At 45.0% G+C, this 21,411-nt stretch overlaps 1 protein-coding gene across 2 annotated transcripts in view; it reads right to left on the bottom strand.

Annotated features, from left to right (window-relative positions):
* Window positions 1-21,411, bottom strand: part of atrn (attractin) — a 95,586-nt gene that overhangs the window by 57,214 nt on the left and 16,961 nt on the right. For both annotated transcript variants that reach the window (XM_029460738.1, XM_029460737.1), the window contains exons 6-19: window positions 20,556-20,724; window positions 19,772-19,862; window positions 16,737-16,986; window positions 16,008-16,191; window positions 15,772-15,926; window positions 11,975-12,059; window positions 8,687-8,907; window positions 7,046-7,167; window positions 6,021-6,159; window positions 5,404-5,585; window positions 3,217-3,436; window positions 2,950-3,135; window positions 1,328-1,573; window positions 74-211 (exon numbers count right to left, since the gene is read on the bottom strand). In XM_029460738.1, coding sequence (XP_029316598.1) covers window positions 74-211; window positions 1,328-1,573; window positions 2,950-3,135; window positions 3,217-3,436; window positions 5,404-5,585; window positions 6,021-6,159; window positions 7,046-7,167; window positions 8,687-8,907; window positions 11,975-12,059; window positions 15,772-15,926; window positions 16,008-16,191; window positions 16,737-16,986; window positions 19,772-19,862; window positions 20,556-20,724 — 2,388 coding nt within the window. The remainder of the gene's footprint in view (window positions 1-73; window positions 212-1,327; window positions 1,574-2,949; window positions 3,136-3,216; window positions 3,437-5,403; window positions 5,586-6,020; window positions 6,160-7,045; window positions 7,168-8,686; window positions 8,908-11,974; window positions 12,060-15,771; window positions 15,927-16,007; window positions 16,192-16,736; window positions 16,987-19,771; window positions 19,863-20,555; window positions 20,725-21,411) is intronic.

Raw genomic sequence — 21,411 nt, 5'->3', positions numbered from 1 at the left:
CAAATGAAGCCGTGCGCACGAAAGACCGACTGCTTGATTTAGCGCGCCGCCGCTCGGCCCCGCGGATACTCACGCTGGCAGCTGCCCCCGTTGGTCGGATCTCCGTAGAAGCCGGAGATGCAGCTCTCGCAGTGTCGGCCGGTTGTCAGGTCCTCGCACTTCTCGCACACGCTCTCGTTGACACACTGGCTGTGACCGTTACACTGACAGGCTGCCGGAGAGTAAACAAAGCACAAACGGCATGAAGAACAGCGGTTGTTAGAGTGGTTTCATCACAGGAGCTTCACGAGCAGTCTGTCGTACAGTGCGAGTTGTGTCTCTGAAGGAACAGAAGGCCGTCGTTACAGCGTGGACATGTGGGGTTTGAGAGGGAAGGCATTGAGCGGGTCTGAAGAAAGACGCTGTTGAGTTACATTTGAGAAATGAAGGATCCAGTGTTCTCGACCGACCGCTCTAAAAGATGAATGTCAGGATATCTCGCCCTCTGCTGCTTTCATCTCTTCCCCTTCAGGGTTCCCGATCTTTATGAAAGTGTAAAAGCATATAGCTGGAGCATCCCTCTGAAACATGACAGTCAAGCTATAAAATAAAACATCTCTGCACTTCCAACTGATTTCTCTTTAAAAGGAATATTTCATCCCACAAATGATCGTATGCATTTTTGATAAAACAGGGTTTGTGTTGGAGATGTGACACACGTCTGTTACTGCACTGAAAACACTTCCAGCTCCAAGCTCTTTAGAATGCTGACATTCAAATACCCTATTATTTTCTTGTCTCTCTCTTCCATCCTCCCCCTCCCTCTCTCTTCGTTCATCTCTCTCCCTCACTCTCTTCTCCTTCCTCTCCCCCTCTCTCTCTCTCTCTCCCCCTCTCCCTCACTCTCCCCCTCCCTCTCTCTTCGTTCATCTCTCTCCCTCACTCTCTTCTCCTTCCTCTCCCCTCTCTCTCTCTCCCTCCCCCTCTCCCTCTCTCCCTCCCCCTCTCCCTCCCCCTCTCTCCCCCCCTCTCCCTCACTCTCTTTCTCTCTCTTCGTTCATCTCTCTCCCTCACTCTCTTCTCCTTCCTCTCCCCTCTCTCTCTCCTCCTCCCCCTCTCCCCCTCCCCCTCTCTCCCCCTCTCCCTCACTCTCTTCCTCTCTCTCTTCTTTCATCTCTCTCCCTCACTCTCTTCTCCTTCTTCTCCTTCCTCTCCCTCCCTCTCCCCCTCTCCCTCCCTCAGTTTTCTGTTGATCATTTAGCGGGTGACTAGTAGCTTTAAGTGTAACTGCATCTACAGAAATAACATGCACACAATACACTAACATGTTAGAGTTCCTTCTTCCTACCTGGGCAGTGGATGAAGGACCAGTTGTATTTGGCCTCGCTGGGACACATGCTGGCATTGAGGGCGGGCTGGGGGCTGGCGGGCAGGCCGGGGAGGGTGGAGGGGGCCGGCACCGAGGTCTGGAAGGGCCCACGGTACGAGCCCTCGATGCACTGACCTTTGCCCGTGTTGCTGGGGTCGGTGCACCAACCGCAGCCCGGCTGGTCCAGACACTGACCACATGTCCTGTACCCGGAGCAGTTCTCCGCTGCAGCGAGACACACGACACAGTGAGACAACAAAGCAGGATGTTTAGAACTGTGTGGACGAAAGGTTTGTCCTATGAGCGGTGCGTAACAGCAGGTTGTATATTGTCCATGGAGCTCCTTCCTGAGCTGCTGCTTCTCTCTCCCTCTGTAGATATCTGCTTATATCTTAACTCCCCACTCTCATCCTGAGGGCTTTCTCTGCATATAGCTGTAAGCAAACATTTGTTTGTAATTGACCTGCCAGGTTAAATAAATGAAAATAGTTCTCTGCTGTGCCGTACGCAGAACAAAGCACCAGCCGGAGACCAAGTTGTTAAACTATTAAAGCGGATTATTAATCCCCATCTCATCTACTGGAGGGGCCGAAGTTTAATGTGCTCGGCTAAATGAAGGTTAGAAAAACATTTAAAGAAGGTCTGCTTGAGAGAGCCACAGTTATTTATAATGTGTTTAAGTCTGATGAAGATGGTTGAGTACATTAAGAGCAACATTACGTGAGCGGACTTCAGATCCCTGCCTTCATCTAAGTGTTGAGTCTTTCCCTCTTCCATGAGACTCAGGACTGGAGGCTGGAGGTTTTACATGCAGCCGCTGCAACTTCATCTCAGCTTTAAATGGGATGCGACAACATTTCCATTTGTCAGAGAGAGAGAGAGTTTTTGCAAAGTGTTGTCCTAAAGCAGCAACAGTAATTAGTTTGGAATAAAAAGGGTAACTGGCATAAGAGATGCATGGAGAGAAATGTGCACAACTAAAGCTGCTTTCACATGTTCAGCGGGAAAACTGCTCTGTGGCCGACACAAGCAGGGGAGTAAACAATATATAGTAATAATAATAAAAAATATATAAATATATAAATATATATATATATATATATATATATATATATTTATTATAAAATATATATATATATTATAAAATATATATATATATATATATATATATATATATATATATATATATATATTTATTATAAAATATATATATATATATATATATATATATATTATTATAATATTAAGTTTATATATATATATATAATATATAATAAGAATAATAAGAATAATAATGATAATATAAACATCTTAGGTAGAGTGTCATAAAGTCCTTGTTCTCAATTAACTCCTTACATCATTTATAAATAATAAAATAATCACCTCTAATACTAACACAGATGTCAGAAATAATAACCTCCATAAAATGTCTAGTCATATAATAAATCAGTTTAATTTCTACACACTGCAAACTGCTATGAAAGAGACTGAATGATACATGTTATTATGTATAATATGTAAGGATGTTATAACGTCTGTATACGTTTATTGTGTAAAGTGAAAGCTGTGAGCTGGTATACAGACGGGAGGAAGAGTCTTACGTGGACACGTGTTCATCGTGTACCACTCCATACACTGTCCGAAGGGGAAGGAGGCCACGTATGCGTTGGAGTCCACGCACTGCTTCATGTTGCTGCACCACATGCACTCCGAGCTGCCGCTGGTGCACTCGCTGCAGGTGGCTCTCATGGCACACGGTGTCCGGCACTGCTTGGCACTGTGGTTGGCTGGGGGACATTTCTCAAAAAGTTAAGCACATTATAACGTGAAAACTACATCTATATAAAATGTGCAGAGTCATCACCCACCTGGCCGCTCACACAGGCTGCCGTTCACCGGGTTGATGCAGGTTTGTGCCTTCAGTCCGCTGGACGCCGGCTCCGCCAGGTAGCCACAGAAGCCGGCATCGCTCGGCTCGCCGGGCAGCCACTGCAGGGTGGTGTTGGTGAAGGGCGACATGTCCTCCCAGCACCAGTACGACACGTTGATCTTCCTGAGCCCCACCCAGGGCGTCACTGTGGCCTTGTACTGTAACACACAACCGTACGCCAAAGTCAAAACTCATCCCTTCCTCAAAGCTCGACTGTGTTCAGTCACAGCTGACTCACCGATCAGTCGAGGAGTACACAATGCTGCGTAAACATTTGATATCACTAAAGTGAATATCTTTGGGTTCTGGACTGAAACAGCAAGACCATTACGATTTCTTCGACTTAGCTGAAGACTAATGTGACATTTCATAAAAACACCGTGTTTGTTTGTCAGGAACAACTTTCCCTGGTTTCAAGCAGCAATAAGTCATGCGCACTAAAAGCAGCTTTACTTCTCTTCACCTGGGAGGCTCTGTTATCCATCTCAACTCTAATCAATGACACACACACACACACACACACACACACACACACACACACACACACACACACACACACACACACACACACACACACACACACACACACACACACACACACACACACACACACACACACACACACACACAGGATTGATTGATTGATTCCGTCTGTAGAATAGTTGGAACTGCTAAACAGCACAAACGCTGTCAATACAACACGACAGGAAGTCTCTGTGTCTGAACAGCTTTTTATTCTTCACCTGAGAATATAATTCCAGAGAAATGACTTCTTCTCCTTAAAGCACTCAGATTACCTGGAACTGACCAACGTAATTGAATTCAGACAACAGGGGAAATCTGCACAACTTCATTAGTATGGATGGAAAACACTGCAGTCGAGCTCCACTTCGTGATTTAGACTCCAACGTCTTTGTCTTATTTAGCGTCAACATTACACACGCCGAGTGGGGGAAGCGGAGCACTTTGCAGAATCCTAAATGGCTTACACTTTTGCATGGGTGACTCCGGTGAGGGCGAGTGTGTGTGTGTGTGTGTGTGTGTGTGTGTCTGCTGGGGGATCCACACAGAAAGTGAAGCAGGGCTGCAGACGACACCACGTTTCATTGAAGTGCAGCGCGGGTCGTTAGCAGTGTGACCTCGCAGTGCTTTGTTTTGACACAAGCGGGATTATGTAACGCTCTGCGGTGAACTCGAGTGTCGACTCGCACCGAAATATTGAGACACATTCAGCCGTGATTAGTTCAACAATGTGAGGACAGAAAATGTTTTTCTGAGACTTCTTTCTGCAGCGGGAAGTATGATCGCATGAAGGTCATTATAGAAATGTGTCCTTTTAATCTGACCATCAATCCAAAACACTAAAATATGACGATACCAGAGTGTTATAGGATAAATACGTATTTCTGGGTAATTAAATTAAATGACATCAACCCTGCAAGATGTGTTGATTTTTCCAGCCTAATGATACTTAAAGCTGGATTGAGGCTGTTGATGTACATAACGATTGTTAATCATCATTAACAAGTGAAGCTACAAGGCCACGCACATATCTACAAACACATTTACATGCAGGACTCCAAATGTGCCGGATGCATCTCTCGCTAAAATGCAACATTTGCACATCTTGTTTTCGTTTCTATATCCCATGTGTTGTGTGTTGTGTGTGTGTGTTGTGTGTGTGTGTGTTGTGTGTGTGTTGTGTGTGTTGTGTGTGTTGTGTGTACAAATTGCAAAGATGAAAGCTAACACTGGGCATCTCCCGGTCACTCACACATCTATCTGCAGATATGCGACCTGCATCCGCCGGTGTAAACAGCAGCTCGGGATGGTTAGTCGATTGTCGGGATGGATTTCTGTGCGTTTGCTCTAATGGAGCGAGTAAAAGATGGAGCTCAAGAGGAAAGAATCTGTTAATGGAAGATTTGTTTCACGCTCACTGCTCCAAAACATCACAGAGACAAACAATCCAACCAGAGCTCACCTGCAGCTACAGAGGAAGCGTTCCAAAGGAGCGCCGCGACCACAGAGACGGCCGAGCGGCAAAACTAAGAAGGTGGAGTTTGAACGTATGCACGTTCTTCTTATTTAGCATCTCTAGTGATTGTGATGATATCCTTCTTACCACCACGCTCATAATCTGCAGCTCCTTCAGCACAAAGTCCACCTTCTTCTGGGTGGTGAGCGAGGACAGGACGGCGTTGTGGCTCCTGCAGGCCAGCTTGGCGTTGTCGTACGAGTCCTTCGCCGTGATGAACTTCAGGCAGGAGTTTCCCACCAGATGCCAGCTTTCACCGCACACGTTTTCTGGAGAGCACAGATGAGGAGTTGGGAGGATGATGCAGGGTGACGGCATGTGAACTGGCATCTTGTTCTAATCTAATTCTGTGGAACAGAAATCTTCTCTCTTATCCCGTAAATAATCTTGTTACCCGTCAGATTTATCTTCCAACCTCCCTGGATCAATGCCCACAAGGCACAAACAATTACACAATGTAGACACAGTAATGTAGTCACTATATTAATGTCACGTTGATTACATTGCTAAAAAATATGGTATCGTATAATTTAGATTACATACAAGCGTCAGTGTCTTTGCATTACCAGAACATGTAATGTTATTATCTTATTTAGTTTCAGTCATGCTTTTAGTGTCCGTCTGTCACACACACACACACACACACACACACACACACACACACACACACACACAGAGAAACATTTAGCGTTTACTCCCGTCACCTGGCAGGGAGATGCAATCCTGGTTGCGAGGTTCCCACTGACAGTTCTGGTCGGCTGCGCAGCTCTTGCAGCTGGTTTTCTTGTTGCACACATATGAAGGGTTGTCCTTCGGGCAGACATCAAACTCCCCGATGGCCCCCTGGGAAGAGAAAGCGGATCAATAACAGGCGTCAACTCTCAGGACTCAAAAGTACCACATTATTACATTTCACGCTCCATAAATGTAATTCCATTATCGTATCATCGGAAGGCAACAGAACTGGATTTGTGAGATTACTTTAAGAGTTTTAAGAGAAATAATCTTATGTTAATTAAATGAATGATATCTTTTCTTCCTGACGACACAGCTAGTTTAGTCGTAAACCATCAAAAGGTAGATGATCAAAACATGGCAGTCGGAGAGAGTGATGCTTATTAATATCATATTTTAAAGAGGAGTGCAGATCGGAGCCGGCGGTGACACGTGAGCCGTCTCTGGGCGTCATCCTAACCTGCCAGAGCTGGTGGAGCCGTTAGCGTCCAAACGTTCAGTCCTGCTGTGCGTCAAGGTCCCATAACTACTTAATAAACTAAGTATTCTAATAAGTCTTACACTTTAAAACAGCTGGACGTGGACAGCAGGGTGCAATTTAAGAATGATTTTTTAGACCTTTTTAATGCCACATGAAAAGGAAAAACACATTTTAGTAAAAGATCCTCTTCAAACCGGCGAAGGCCTTGAACTGAATGGTGACATAAGAACCTACAACGACATGAACGTGTCAGGAAAACTGTAATAAAATATAAATCCCAGAGTTCTTGGTGGATTAATGTTACTTTGATAAAGTTGCTTTTACATTTTATGTCTGAATGTGCCAATAAAGAAGCATCAGGCTTCAAACAGGATGCTCTCCTGTGATAAACATCGGATTCTTCAGAAGCAGCATGATGGTCACCATGGAGATAGTGACACGTGGTTACATTCTCCCGCTGAGCAAAAAGTAAATATCTTTTTTGGATTATTTGCAGTTAACTGTCGTGCTCACGGTGGCAGAGGTGCAGTTGCTCCCCAGAGACACACACTGGCCCGAGCACCACTGGCAGCCGTTGGTGTTGGCCGTGCAGCTGTAGCAGTCCGTGTACTGGTCGCACTTCTCACTGTCAGCATCTGCACAATCAGGAACAACATGGAATATTAATACTCCTCATCATCAACTGTTGTAGATGACATGCGACACAAACATGAAAGTAGGATTCGACAGCAGTTAGTAGTGATGGTTGCTTTTCACAGTTTAATGTTACAGTCAACACTTCCTGGACACGAGGTTCCTTCTGGGGAAAGTGGGGCAGAGAGACAGACGGCGGCAGGAAGCTCAGCGCTGCTATTAAATAAGGCTGCAAGAGATTCCGGGGCGCAGCTTCCGTCTGCCGGCACTTCTGTGGATGCCGACACTGGAAAATGAGGAACCGGGGAAACTGAGGATTTTTTTTTTTGTGACAAATGGCAAACAGAAAATAATACTCAGCGGGAAGCAGAGAGACCTGGAGACACACACACACACACACACACACAGCGAGAGAGAGAGACACACACACACAGAGCGAGAGAGAGAGAGAGAGAGAGACACACACACACAGAGCGAGAGAGAGAGAGAGACACACACACAGCGAGAGAGAGAGAGATAACACACCACACCAGCGAGAGAGAGAGAGAGAGTGAGAGAGAGAGACAACACACGACACAGCGAGAGAGAGAGAGAGAGAAGAGAGACACACACACACAGAGCGAGAGAGATACACACAGAGCGGAGAGAGACACACACACACACACAGAGAGAGAGAGAGAGAGACACACACACACAGAGACACACTCACACACAGAGAGAGAGACACACACACACACACACACACACACACACACACAGTAGACCCTGAGAACTGGGACACACTGTCGTGTTGAAGAAAAAACAACAAATGTAGTGAAATGTGTTTATAGTTAATACACTCTCTCTCACACACACACACACACACACAGTTTCCCCACAGAGGTACAGACATGTTGCACTACCTTTCCGTGTTACAGGATCCGCACTCTTACTGTAAACACTTTAATTATTGATTCATCTGTCGCTCATTAAATGATAAGCTCATTTGCATATTGATGACATCATGGTGCATTCACTGACAGAGCTTGGTGGTCGTGTCGGTTGCAGCGAAGAAGAGACGCCACTTTAATTAAATCGCTTGATCTATTTATAGTTAAGTTAATAAAGAAATCATCAGCTCCTCACATGCAGCTGTGGAACAGTCGTGATGAATGAGTGAAACAGGACTTCAGCTGATCAGCTGATCTAGCTTCAGCACATAGTCGCACAAACACAAATGACATCATTGATAATGGCAGCAGGACAGTTTCTAAAGATGCATGAAGGTCACATTTTCTACATTTTAAAAACCCCGGGGACATTTCTTTCCCATTTCTCCCTCTGATGTGAAAGGCTGCTTTGGCAGTCTGTGACAAACACGCCGTTCCTGCCAGTTGCTGCACGCCATCGGACATCAGTGCTGTGAATGCAGATGAGTTCCGCAGACACTCGAGAGGAGACAGCAAGGATCTAAAATAATCTGGGATTAGTTTCACACGTCAGACGAGCACCAACGCAGGGTTTCAAAGCGATGGCACCTACATGATCGCGTGGTGCAGGAGGCTGGTAGCTGCTGCTCGCCTCCGATGGTGCCGCTCTCCCAGGGCAGGCAGGTCTCCTGGGTGCCGTTCCAGACGCAGTGGATGCCCGGCCAGGCCTGGCTGCAGGACGCCAGGCTGGAGAAGGCTGCGCAGCTGGGCGACGTGTACATCAGGACGTCACTGAGCAGCAGGCTGTTGAAGCCTCCGAACACGTACATCATGCTGAAGGAGAAAAGAGGAAGGTGGTGAGAAGATGTAAGGGAATCAGGAAGTAAGACCGGCCGATTTCCGCCCCGCAATCTTCCCCAGTGGAGAGCCAGAGGAGCTTAGTCCGAGTGCTCTCCCTCTTCTCCGGGCTTCAACCTGCCTCACAAGTCTGCTAATTCCCCAACAAGCGCTCTCTTCCTGTGTGGATGGACCTGACAGACCCCCTGCTGTGTGTGTGTGTGTGTGTGTGTGTGTGTGTGTGTGTGTACGCCGGTTACAGGGCATTTCTGAACATCTCTCTCCACTGGCCTCTGTTCAGCTGCATGGATTAGTGTGCGACTGTGTGTGTGTGTGACTGTGTGACTGTGTGACTGTGTGTGTGTGTGTGTGTGTGTGTGTGTGTGTGTGTGTCTGTGTGTTGGAAGCGGCGGCTGTGCAAGCTGGATAATTTGCACCAGCCTGATCAAAAGTCTCCTCGGATCACAGAGGGCACACTTCAGACCGCTCACTCTGGACGTCCTGCTGAGCGCTCGGATCAGCAGGAGGAGCATGTGGGAGTCTTGCAGGGGACCACATAAGTGAGCTGCTTCCTCTCCGTAGAAGACGAGTCATTGCGGACTAATTTAAATGATAAAGCTTAAAGAGGAACACGCCGTGCAGAGACCAGTGAACGCACAAACGCAGGTTTATAAGAATAAGGTTTTAGTAGAGACTTTAATAAAGGTAGGTAGAGTTCGGGGAGACCCTGCCAGCGAAGGCTCTTCTCTTTCCTTAACTTTTAAGTCTGGACCGGGGAGGATGCACAAATCTATGTTGAAGCCGGAGCGGGGAGAGCTTTAAAAGGGTAAACCTTAAAAATCGATTCTTAAATCAAGTGCAGGCCCATGCAAAGAGGCTAAAACAGAGAGGGGGGGAGGGGGGGGGGGAGATTCTCCTCCATATTTTCTTGCATCATCACTATTTTCCCTCCAACCTTCAAAGTAACACTTTGCCTTTGTTTTCAGAAGAACTTCTTTTGCAGACTCTCTTACTGTGGACTACATTCCCCATCATGCACGTCATCATTTCCTTTCCAGGCCTGACTGTAAACTACAACGTTTCCTCGCTCAAATAAAGCTCGACTTCTCTGAAAGTGAGTCCGAGATCGCTCCAAATCTGAATTGGACGGATGAACGAACGCATGAGCAAACTCCTAATTGCTCCCGAGGAACGGGAGTCATCAGCGAGGATCGACTCAAACAGGGCTGGTGATTCATGTTAATATTTCATGCCTTCTCTACAACAGGATGTATAATTTAATATGGATCGCTGTGTTTTGCACTGCTGGCGGTGCAGATAATACTTACCGATGAGTCATCCCTTCTGGTCGCAGCACCCCATCACAATCTATTCATATCGCAGGCTAATAATGAAATGTCATGTATGAACGCACAAGGGATTATCTTCCAAGGTAACGCGGTAAAAAAGGCGCACAATGCAACCGGTCCCACATTTCATTGTGTGTGCACATAACGATCCAGAATCTGAAATGCTCCAGTTCAGTTTTGTAAAAAAATGATTCATGTAATAATCAGAGAGCTTCTGCACGCTGGAGATTGGAAGTGCTCAGAGATGTGATCATGAATAAAAGAAACCAAGAGAAACTGTAATTTCCCACAAGAAGCGCTGAGAAGTCCCTTAATGTAGAACTTATGCAACTTATACATATGCAAATCTACATCCCAGCTCATATTCACATCTGCAGATATGAACTCAACATGTTTGTTTGTGTAACATATTCCATTTGGACATGTCTTTAAATGCGTTGAGCGCATAATTAAATACGAGCGGGCCTCGGTGGGAATACAACCTTTCACGCTGCTTTACATGCACTCCAGAAATCAGGTTAGACTGAACATCTGAGCGCTGCACACTGCACATCTCCCCCCCCTACTTACTGCACATCTCCCCCCCTACTTACTGCACATCTCCCCCTACTTACTGCACATCTCCCCCCCTACTTACTGCACATCTCCCCCTACTTACTGCACATCTCCCCCCCTACTTACTGCACATCTCCCCCCCTACTTACTGCACATCTCCCCCCCTACTTACTGCACATCTCCCCCCCTACTTACTGCACATCTCCCCCCCTACTTACTGCACATCTCCCCCCCTACTTACTGCACATCTCCCCCCTACTTACTGCACATCTCCCCCCCTACTTACTGCACATCTCCCCCCCTACTTACTGCACATCTCCCCCCCTACTTACTGCACATCTCCCCCCCTACTTACTGCACATCTCCCCCCCTACTTACTGCACATCTCCCCCCCTACTTACTGCACATCTCCCCCCCTACTTACTGCACATCTCCCCCCCTACTTACTGCACATCTCCCCCCTACTTACTGCACATCTCCCCCCCTACTTACTGCACATCTCCCCCCCTACTTACTGCACATCTCCCCCCCTACTTACTGCACATCTCCCCCCCTACTTACTGCACATCTCCCCCCCTACTTACTGCACATCTCCCCCCCTACTTACTGCACATCTCCCCCCCTACTTACTGCACATCTCCCCCCTACTTACTGCACATCTCCCCCCCTACTTACTGCACATCTCCCCCCTACTTACTGCACATCTCCCCCTACTTACTGCACATCTCCCCCCCTACTTACTGCACATCTCCCCCCCTACTTACTGCACATCTCCCCCCCTACTTACTGCACATCTCCCCCCCTACTTACTGCACATCCCCCCCTACTTACTGCACATCTCCCCCCCTACTTACTGCACATCCCCCCCCTACTTACTGCACATCCCCCCCCTACTTACTGCACATCTCCCAAAGGAAAGACGCAGCAGAACGTGTTGGGCACCGCGAGCCTGCAGAAGAGCTTCAGCGCTCGTCTGTACAGTGTGTGGAGCTCAAGTCACAATTGTCATCGTAGGTGCGACCCCCCCCTTTGTTTCGCTTCCGATCTCATTTTGTTTCCTAGTTTAACCACAAACACATGTTCCACATTATCCAGACAGGCTCTCGGCGCCGCCCTCTGTAAACCCTTCCCGTGACTGTGGCCGCTGCAGAACTGATTACCTGTCACTGAAAACTGCCGAGTGTCCGAAGCGATTGACGTCGTGGTAGAGGTCCGGCCGAGGCAGCGGCGTCCACTCGTCACACGCTGGAATGAGAAGACGACACGGGAAAAAGGGGTTAAGCCATTGACCTGCTCACACACACACAAACACACACACACACATTAAATCATTCTTGTCTTCAGCTTTTGGAAATTGAGCCGACATGCTGCGGGTGGTTAGCGAGACCTTTAACGGCTCATATCCTCGTGTCAATCAGGGAGTCACCGGTGTCCTTGAGCGAGACACTGACGGCTACGGGAACAACAATCAGAGACAGCCGGGCAACAAACACACATCATCAGACAGAGCTCAGGTGGTCATTACTGTTACACACACTGTGGGTTCAATTCCCAGCCTTGGACATTTGTATTTTCCTTTTTTTTAAGTTCCCTAGCAGCGATTTCATTCAGCATATGTTGGTGTTTCCTGCACAAACAGGAAGCTAAGGAAGGATCTAGATTGTACATTGATTGGACGCTGCAGCCTGATGGCAGCTCGCTTTGTCTGTATTTAAAACCTTTTATTGAACGCAAAATGAGTATACGCCCCCGAACGCAACACGAGTCATCAGTGTTATAGTGTTTGAAGCAATAACAAACTCCTTGAATAATAGCTACTAACTTTGACTATTTAACATGACAAACACCTGGTGGTACATTATTTACATCATTTAATTCCAAAATGGCTAAAAGGAGGATGTTGGTGCATTTCTCAGTTTGAGGTCAGGAGAATCTCCCAGATAATCTTGTACGCCATCGTATCAATATTTTTGAGCTTATGGTCTTTTTAACTCTGCAGCAGGACGTCCTGTATGTAGAGCCAGGAGCGCGTGGACATAAGGTTAATCTCCTCGTCTTATTTGAAACATTGATTAGACGCCATGTTGTCTGTCTGTCTTCTCAATCTTGTTTTTTTTTTTATAACTTCCCTTTAAATGTTAAAAGCGAAGCTAAGATTAAATAAAGGATTTGAAAGGATGCAGATTCTATAATGAGTTACAAACTGGATTCACAGTTGAGTGTCCGGCCCTCACAACAGGAATAACACAACCCTGATCTGGAATGAGGAAGTACACGATCAGCACTGACGTGTAGTTTACAAGCAGGTGGGAAGGTTGAAGTTGTTTGGACCGGTGTTTTTGTTCTTCTTCTTCAGTTGTCTCTAAATGCGCCACAACAAAAGGAGAAAGTATCGAGTGTTTCACAAGAAGAAGAGATAAAACAGCATTTTGTGATATAGAAATATGTTCCTGTGACTGATCCCATTCGTCTTCTTGTGACCCTTCCTCTGGGCTCCTGACCCCCAGGTCTGGACCCTTGGATTAGATGTGATGTGTGTTAGATTAGAGGTTAGGCTTCTAAACAGAAGTTCAGAGCTGCCCACGAGCAAGGCACTTAACCCCGAGCTGCATTATTTCAATCAACTTAGTCACTGAAAAGATGTTTGAAACAACAGTAGTGACGTCAGACTTGACCTCTAACTCATAAAGTCAACGCCTACTGGTCAAACACGTTATTGAATAAGGTGACGGTGCTTTTAAATGCAGCAGTTCAGCTGCTCATCATGAGCCTGAACAAACACCTGGCATGTGATCCTGAGAGTCAAAGCTGCTGAAACCCAGAGCAGTGAGTGCGCTAAATCACCTTCAGTCGGCACAAAGCAGTGCAAGTCATCCCGGCCTCCCAGAGGACAGTGTGACATCAGTGGGAGCTCCACATCCACAGGTAGACACTGCCCTCTGGCGGCACACGCCGGTACTGCAGGTGGCGTGGTGCATTGCCCCTCAGAGTGGGGATTTATTATGACACCATCTACCAATGTCAGGACAGTAGACGGCCCTTATTCTCTGCTCTAATTGAGTTCAGCTTGTTAAGAAGGGGGCGATTAGTGCTCGACGTGCAGCACATCTCCACTGTAATTACCAGACAATTACAGCTGCTGCCGACACCGACCCCGCAGCTGGCTGGTGGGGCGGCGGGTTGACGGAAATATTCTATTCAAAAACTCCCACAGAGGAGGAGGAGGAGGAGGAGGAGAGAGGTAAGAGCCGAGGGAGGGGGAAACAACAACACTTAAAGTTTTCCATCTCTAAAGTTCGACTCGACTCTCCGGGGAAATCAGGAAAACAATTAGTTTCCCGCGGTGAGCAGTTTGAGATGAGTTCGTCTCATTATGCCAATCAAGTGAGGACCTGCAGTCAATGTATACATGACGCTATGTTAGGAGCTGGATGTGAAGCCTCTCCGCGTGCTGCATTCACTGCCATCGGTTCTTCACACCACTCTGTTGATGTTTCCGTCCCAACATGCAATTCTCATGAACACTGGTTGCACAGGAAGGCGTGTGTGTGTGTGTAATTCCACTGCCTGTCGATCACTTTCGTAATGACACAGTAAAGCAGAGCGCCCCGGGGCCGTGTCGCAGCCTGCAGGGAACGCTGCCTCTCATCCAGACACACTGAAGCTTCCCGTTAATGAGCAGCTTATGACAGCACTGACTCCATTTACAACAATATTTACAGGCAGCTGGCAAAATGAGGCGACAACGCTGTGCTAACTTCTATTAGGACACATCGGAGAACTTTAAATGGGATTAGAATTTAAATGCAAAAACGTACAATCAACGAACACGAACACGAACACACACGAACACGAACACACACGAACACACACACACAAGTGACTAGTTTAGTGTTTCCATCATTAAGCTTTGATCACTTTCACCAAGAACTCCTCCAGGACTCGAGTATGAACCACAGCTCGACTTAATCTGCTTCACAATCTGATGTTACAAATTACAGACATCAGTCTCACTGACAACAGTTTGATACACATTTCACGTGTAACTCGCTGCCAGCAGCGTTTGTTTGGAGCAGGAGAGTTAAAAGTCTTGAAGCTCTTTTCTTCTGTTTGGTGCACGGAGCAGCACAGCCTCCAGGGGGCCAATCAAACGCCTTTAAAGTCTGAAGACTAAACACACAGAGCTGCTGACATGTACGAGGGAAGTATATGGACAATACTAATTTCCAAAGTTATGGGCAGTCCCCTGCTGCAGCCGCATCCACAAGAGCATCAGTCCAGTCGGCTGCTGACGCTTTACATTCACACACTGAATGTGTGTGAACAGGTGAATGCTGGATTGTGTTGCAAAGCTCTTTGTCTGCATCAGATCTCGACGTCTCCACTGGCAGTGAGGAAGGAATGAAACAGAACAAACACCTTCCTTCAAAACTCTAGACCAGTGATATGGATTCAACGTTCTCCAGACAACGAGGGCTGCCAGCCATCCCAGCGCAGAGCGGCATTAATATGCCCATGAATAAGCCATGAAAACAAAAACAAGTCTCAGCTTCACTTCCTCTAACCAGGCACGTCACGTCACATGCGCGTGCATCCAGCCTGAAGTGTAAAGATGCAAAACCACACTGCTGCAAAATGTGAGACTACGTTAGTCCTAATATTTCTCTCACTGCCTGTGTACATCGAGCGGCGACATTTGACCTTCTCTTGCTTCAGTAGAGCCGCTTAGTGTGCAACAACAAAACACTGCGGTGTTACTGATCAGCTCCCAGGTGTGCGTCTGTGCGACTGTATGAATGCAAAGCAGCCGGAGCAGAGGGGGAAAAAACAGATGATGCATGCTTAGGCTGAGAAAACAGACTGCAGGAGCTGCTGTGTGTGTGTGTGTGTGTGTGTGTGTGTGTGTGTGTGTGTGTGTGTGTGTGTGTGTGTGTGTGTGTGTGTGTGTGTTACTGACCCAGACTGTAGGCCAGGAAGTCTGAGGAGAAGCACTTGGCACCGTGGCTCATGGATGTGTCGTTGTGGGTGTTTCCTCCAAACACCAGCATCGTGCCGCTCACTATCACCGCGGTGTGGAGGTAACGGAAGAAGCCGCTGTCCCTCAGGATGGTCCTGCAACCGCACAGTGACCGTCGTTATAGTGGGAGGTTAGATTAGAAATCATTCACAGTGTCGTGGAGAAGAACTCCTCACCATTTCATCTTGTCCACCTCGAACTTGTACAGGTCTCCAGCCAGGCCGTACTTGTTGGCACTGAAGGCCTTGTAGCCTCCGTGGATGTAGATGGCTCTGGTGCTGGGGTCGAACACACTGCTGTGGCCGTAGCCGCCCTGCACCAGTGCACCGTCCGTGGACGCCATGCCCCACGTGTTCTTCACTGGAGGGTCACAAAAACAATCTTTTACTGAGCAACAGAAAACCATCTGAATATAATATAATGAAAGTGAAGGGAGGTTTTTGTGGAGCGTTTGGGGGTTTGAAGACGTGCTGGAAGTGATTACAGCGTAACTCAGTTGACACAGCGTTTTATTAGTGAGAGAGAGTGAAGCCAATACAAAGCTTGTGTTATGTGTTCATTACAAGGAATTACAAAGACGGTCGTCGGACTGTCGTCGGACTGTCGTCGGACGGTCGTCGGACTGTCGTCGGACGGTCGTCGGACGGTCGTCGGACGGTCGTCGGACGGTCGTCGGACGGTCGTCGGACTGTCTTCAGACGGTCATCATTTAGGTAATGATGTGACCAAATCACTTTCCTGGTTGCCTGCCAATGACTTTGGTTAACTTCCTCTTGGTGGACTTAATATATTTAGGCACCAACACTCGTGCAAAGTTAGCAGCTAACGGTTGGGTGCATCGCCTCTCCAGAACACTACATGGACCTGCAGCTTTCTGCTCATGCAGGACAGAACCTACAACCTACCGATGTTGTACTCCTGCACCTGGCTGATGTACCCGTACAGAGGACAGTGCCCGAACATGACCAGCATGATGGGATTGTCCCCCTCCTGGACGGGAGGCACAATGTGGGCCGAGTGTCCCACCACGGCATACTGATCGTTGGTCCGGGGGCTCAGGAGGACCCAGGTCTGGTTCTGGATGTGGAAAACCCACAGCTGGCTGGACACGTTTCCTGTGGAGTCGATCTTTCCTCCGTACATGTAGATCTTCCCCTGGACGAAACACAAAGTGGAGCAGAATTAGATGGTACAGTCTATAAGCAAAGGTGTGAAGCACACACGGTTTGTCCACATGCTGGTGTAACCGTCAGCACACGGGAGGCTCGGGGTCATCCCATGTTCCTTTTGCATTTGTAGGTCAAATTTGATATCAATAATTTTTTTATCCAACATAGTGTTTTACTTCATAACTAAATTCTGCTATTTTTATACTATGTTAATTCTGCTATTTTTATCTTATTTTAATTCTGCTATTTTTATACTATTTAAATTCTGCTATTTTTATACTATTTAAATTCTGCTATTTTTATACTATTTAAATTCTGCTATTTTTATATTATTTTAATTCTGCTATTTCTATACTATTTTAATTCTGCTATTTTTATATTATTTTAAATTCTGCTATTTTTATATTATTTTAAATTCTGCTATTTTTATATTATTTTAATTCTGCTATTTTTATATTATTTTAATTCTGCTATTTTATACTTTTTTAATTCTGCTATTTTTATATTATTTTAAATTCTGCTATTTTTATATTATTTTAATTCTGCTATTTTAAACTATTTTAATTCTGCTATTTTTATATTATTTTAAATTCTGCTATTTTTATACATTTTAATTCTGCTATTTTTATACTATTTTTATTACTATTTTAATTCTGCTATTTTTATACTATTTTAAATTCTGCTATTTCAATTATGCTATTTTATAATATTTTTAATTCTGCTATTTTAATTCTGCTATTTTTATACTATTTTAAATTCTGCTATTTTATAATATTTTTAATTCTTCTATTTTAATTCTGCTATTTTTATACTATTTCAATTCTGCTATTTCAATACTATTTTAATTCTGCTATTTTTATACTATTTTAAATTCTGCTATTTCGATTATGCTATTTTATAATATTTTTTAATTCTGCTATTTTTATACTATTTTAATTCTGCTATTTTTATATTATTTTAATTCTGCTATTTTATACTATTTTAATTCTGCTATTTTATACTATTTTATACTATTTTAATTCTATTTTTATATTATTTTAATTCTATTTTAATATTATTTTAATTCTGCTATTTTAATTCTATTTTTATATTATTTTAATTCTATTTTTATACTATTTTAATTCTGCTATTTTATACTATTTTAATTCTGCTATTTTATACTATTTTAATTCTGCTATTTTTATATTATTTTAATTCTATTTTAATTCTGCTATTTTATACTATTTTAATTCTGCTATTTCTATACTATTTTATTTTATGCTATTGTAATGGTACTTCAGACTCATTTACATCAACACTGTGATTATTGTACTGTAAATGCTCTTATTATGTCTAATCTTGTACTAATTGTTATTGTTTTTGCTGTGAAGCACTTTGGGCTGCAATTCTTGTTTGAAAGGTGCTATACAAATAAAGATTATTATTATTATTATTATTATTATTATTATTATTATTATAATAACCACAACATCTGCCTTTTTTATTTTGTGGTCAAAAGGCCACTTTAACATTTCTGTAAAGAATCTTCCCCACACAGAACATTGGTACAGTCGTATAGCACAAAGCATTCTGGGTAGTGTAGTGGATCAAACACAACCAAAGCAAGAGTTTGAGACTCTTTAATATTCTCTGCTGGAACGCCTCCAAATTAATATAAAATGATAAAAAACTGGAGAATATTTTGCAAATATTTGAACTTGAAACGGATTAAATTTGGCTGGAACACCATCTGAAGGTTAATGTATGAAACATATTGAACTGGGGAAGACAAACTTTGTAACTCATTATGATTCAACTACAACCTGCCACGATTACACGGTGATCATGAACCATCAATCTAATGAAATCTAATAATTAAACTCCGACACAGTGAAATATAACCCGCGGGGGTTCTTCAGGAAGACAGAAAGAAACTTGAGCATCAATAACCTTCAATCTGTCCTCGAGTTTTAACAACAAGCTACTTTCCTTGGACCTAAAGACAGTCTGGAGGTCAGACAGAGTGAAGTCTCTTGATATTAAGAGCCTGACATCTAAAACATATTATAAAGAGAACAAGAGGAGTGCCCTGATACAACTTGTATATAAATACAATTTAAAAGCGTATTCAAAGTGCATAATAATATATAATATATGTGCACGATAGTACTTACAGTTCTTGTAATTCAGTTTGTGAGCTTCACAATTGATTTATTCAGATTTAAAACATTTCTTTATACTTTTGATGTCACAACTTTATTTTGGCGGGGATGGATCATTTCCAGGAGCGACAGAGAAGTCGGGTTGTGTGTGTTTGAGAGCCTGAATCTGTGGCTGTGAGACTTCCATCACTTCCATCTGTTTTGTATTAAGACTGATGTGAGATCAGATTTGTCCGGCGAGCCCACTCTGACTTGACACATTTAGGAATTAGTGATGCAATGTGTGCAGCTCTCCCTCTCAACCCTCAGAGCAGACAGACTGCGTCTCTAGTTTATTATTCCATCGGCGGCTCCTAACAGAGAAGAAACCGCTTCACCACTTCACTGCAGCAAATCAAAACCCAGAGGTTTATATATTAGTTCCAGACAGCAAACAGACTACTGAAAACATAAATAAAAGGATGGGGAGTTTATAATATTGCTGCTAGCGCCTCCGTGTAATTCAGTTGTCATCTGTTCCTTTCTCACCCTCTTCAGATTACACTGAGACGGGCTGCAGATGCACAGAGCGCAGCCTGCTGTGAACCTGGATGTACATCAAAACACAATGTCATTTCTCGCTCCACGTACCTCATGAAGAGCCAGTGAGTGGCCATATCGCGGCGTGACGGTGTGGACGGAGGGGTCGAGGGTCAGCCAGCTCTTGCTACTGAGGTTATACCTACAGACAGAAACCAGAGAGGTGAGATGATCAACACGCACAACATGTACGAGTAGAAGAAGAATCAGGTTCAGCTGGTGCATGCGTGCGTAACATAAACACAGTCAGAGAAAATGCAATTAAAAATAAAAGCAAGTGTTGTAAAAATCATGAAACGTGAATAAAGAAGCAAATTACAATAAAAATGTGGAAAAGATTTCTGAATAAAATGAATGTTTTTAGAAGAAGTGGTCGTTTCGTAATGAAATGTGCAAAATTGTGCAAGGAACATGCAAAGGTTAAGAATAAGTAAGTTATGAGTGTGTGTGTGTGTGTGTGTGTGTGTGTGTGTGTGTGTGTGTGTGTGTGCGTGTGCGTGTGTGACACAACACAGAGAGGGGATGTTAGCGTAGATGCTGCTCCAGCAGGATGTATATCAGAACTGGAGGTACTCCATCGACAGAAGAGTAAGAAGCGACACTGAAGACGTCACACACAGCTGTCTGTGCAGAGCTGTCTTCTTCTTCTGCTTAAATGTTCAACCGTGCAGTCAGGAAGACTTCCTGACAGACAAGCATTACTTAAGCCCTCAGTATAACAGGCAGGGAAGTACAGCGAGTACAGTCGCATAGCAACAGCAGGACTCATGTCTGTCGGAGCAGCGGACAAATGCACGAAACTCAAGCGTGGACGCTCACAGGGGAGAGCACTTACGCTTTGACCATGTGATAGTCGGAGGCGTTGAAGACGTAGCCTCCGATGACCCACATGATGCCCTGGTCCACCACGGCCTTGTGGGCTGCCCTCGTCAGCCCGGCCTCGGTGTACTCCTCCCGGCTCCAGAAGGAGGAGTTGGCGGGCACTGAGACCAAACAGTCTGGACCTGAGGAGGGAAGGAAACCAGAGTCAGCGCTCTACGGGGGATTAAATGATGCAGGACGCTCAGGGAATTCTGTTTTTTTGCACTTATATACATGACAAACGCGATAAACAAGCTCCAGCCTTTTAGCGGAGCATAAAAACAGGCTGTCGTAAGAGAGACTAAGTACAAAAACAAAACAGATCAGCATAAAAACTAGAATAAAAACGGAAAAGTTGCTGCTTGAAAGGAGGATTAATGTCCTGCAGGCAGAGGGCACACTCTGCTTTGCCTGAATCGACTGTATGGGTGAAGAAAACATGATCCATTATTGATTCCTCTTGAATTATGACAGTGAGAGGTGAAAGGAGAGGGCAGAGAGGTTAAAGAAGCCTTTACTGAGTGTGTGTAGGTGTAGCGTCAGTCAGCGTCCGACAGCAGTTCTTGAAATGTGAGATTGTGGAGAAAACTGGATGAACCTTTGTGTTTGGAGACATTTGGCCCGGCCAGCGCTGCCTTCCCCCGATACAAGACGAGAACAATGACGGCAGCGTAAACCGGAATCACTTCTCAATGACGGGAAAAGACTCAGAAGTTTCTTTTGGTAAACAACTGGCGAGTCAGAAATAGAACGATCGACCGAACGACCTTTTGAGGCGCTTTTCGGTGAAGTTTGGGGGCAAACTGTGGGTTTTGCTCATCTACAGTCTG

The sequence above is a fragment of the Cottoperca gobio genome, chromosome 22 (assembly GCF_900634415.1).
Source record: "Cottoperca gobio chromosome 22, fCotGob3.1, whole genome shotgun sequence".
Classification (NCBI taxonomy): domain Eukaryota; kingdom Metazoa; phylum Chordata; class Actinopteri; order Perciformes; family Bovichtidae; genus Cottoperca; species Cottoperca gobio.
This window is presented reverse-complemented; position numbering and strand designations above follow the sequence as displayed.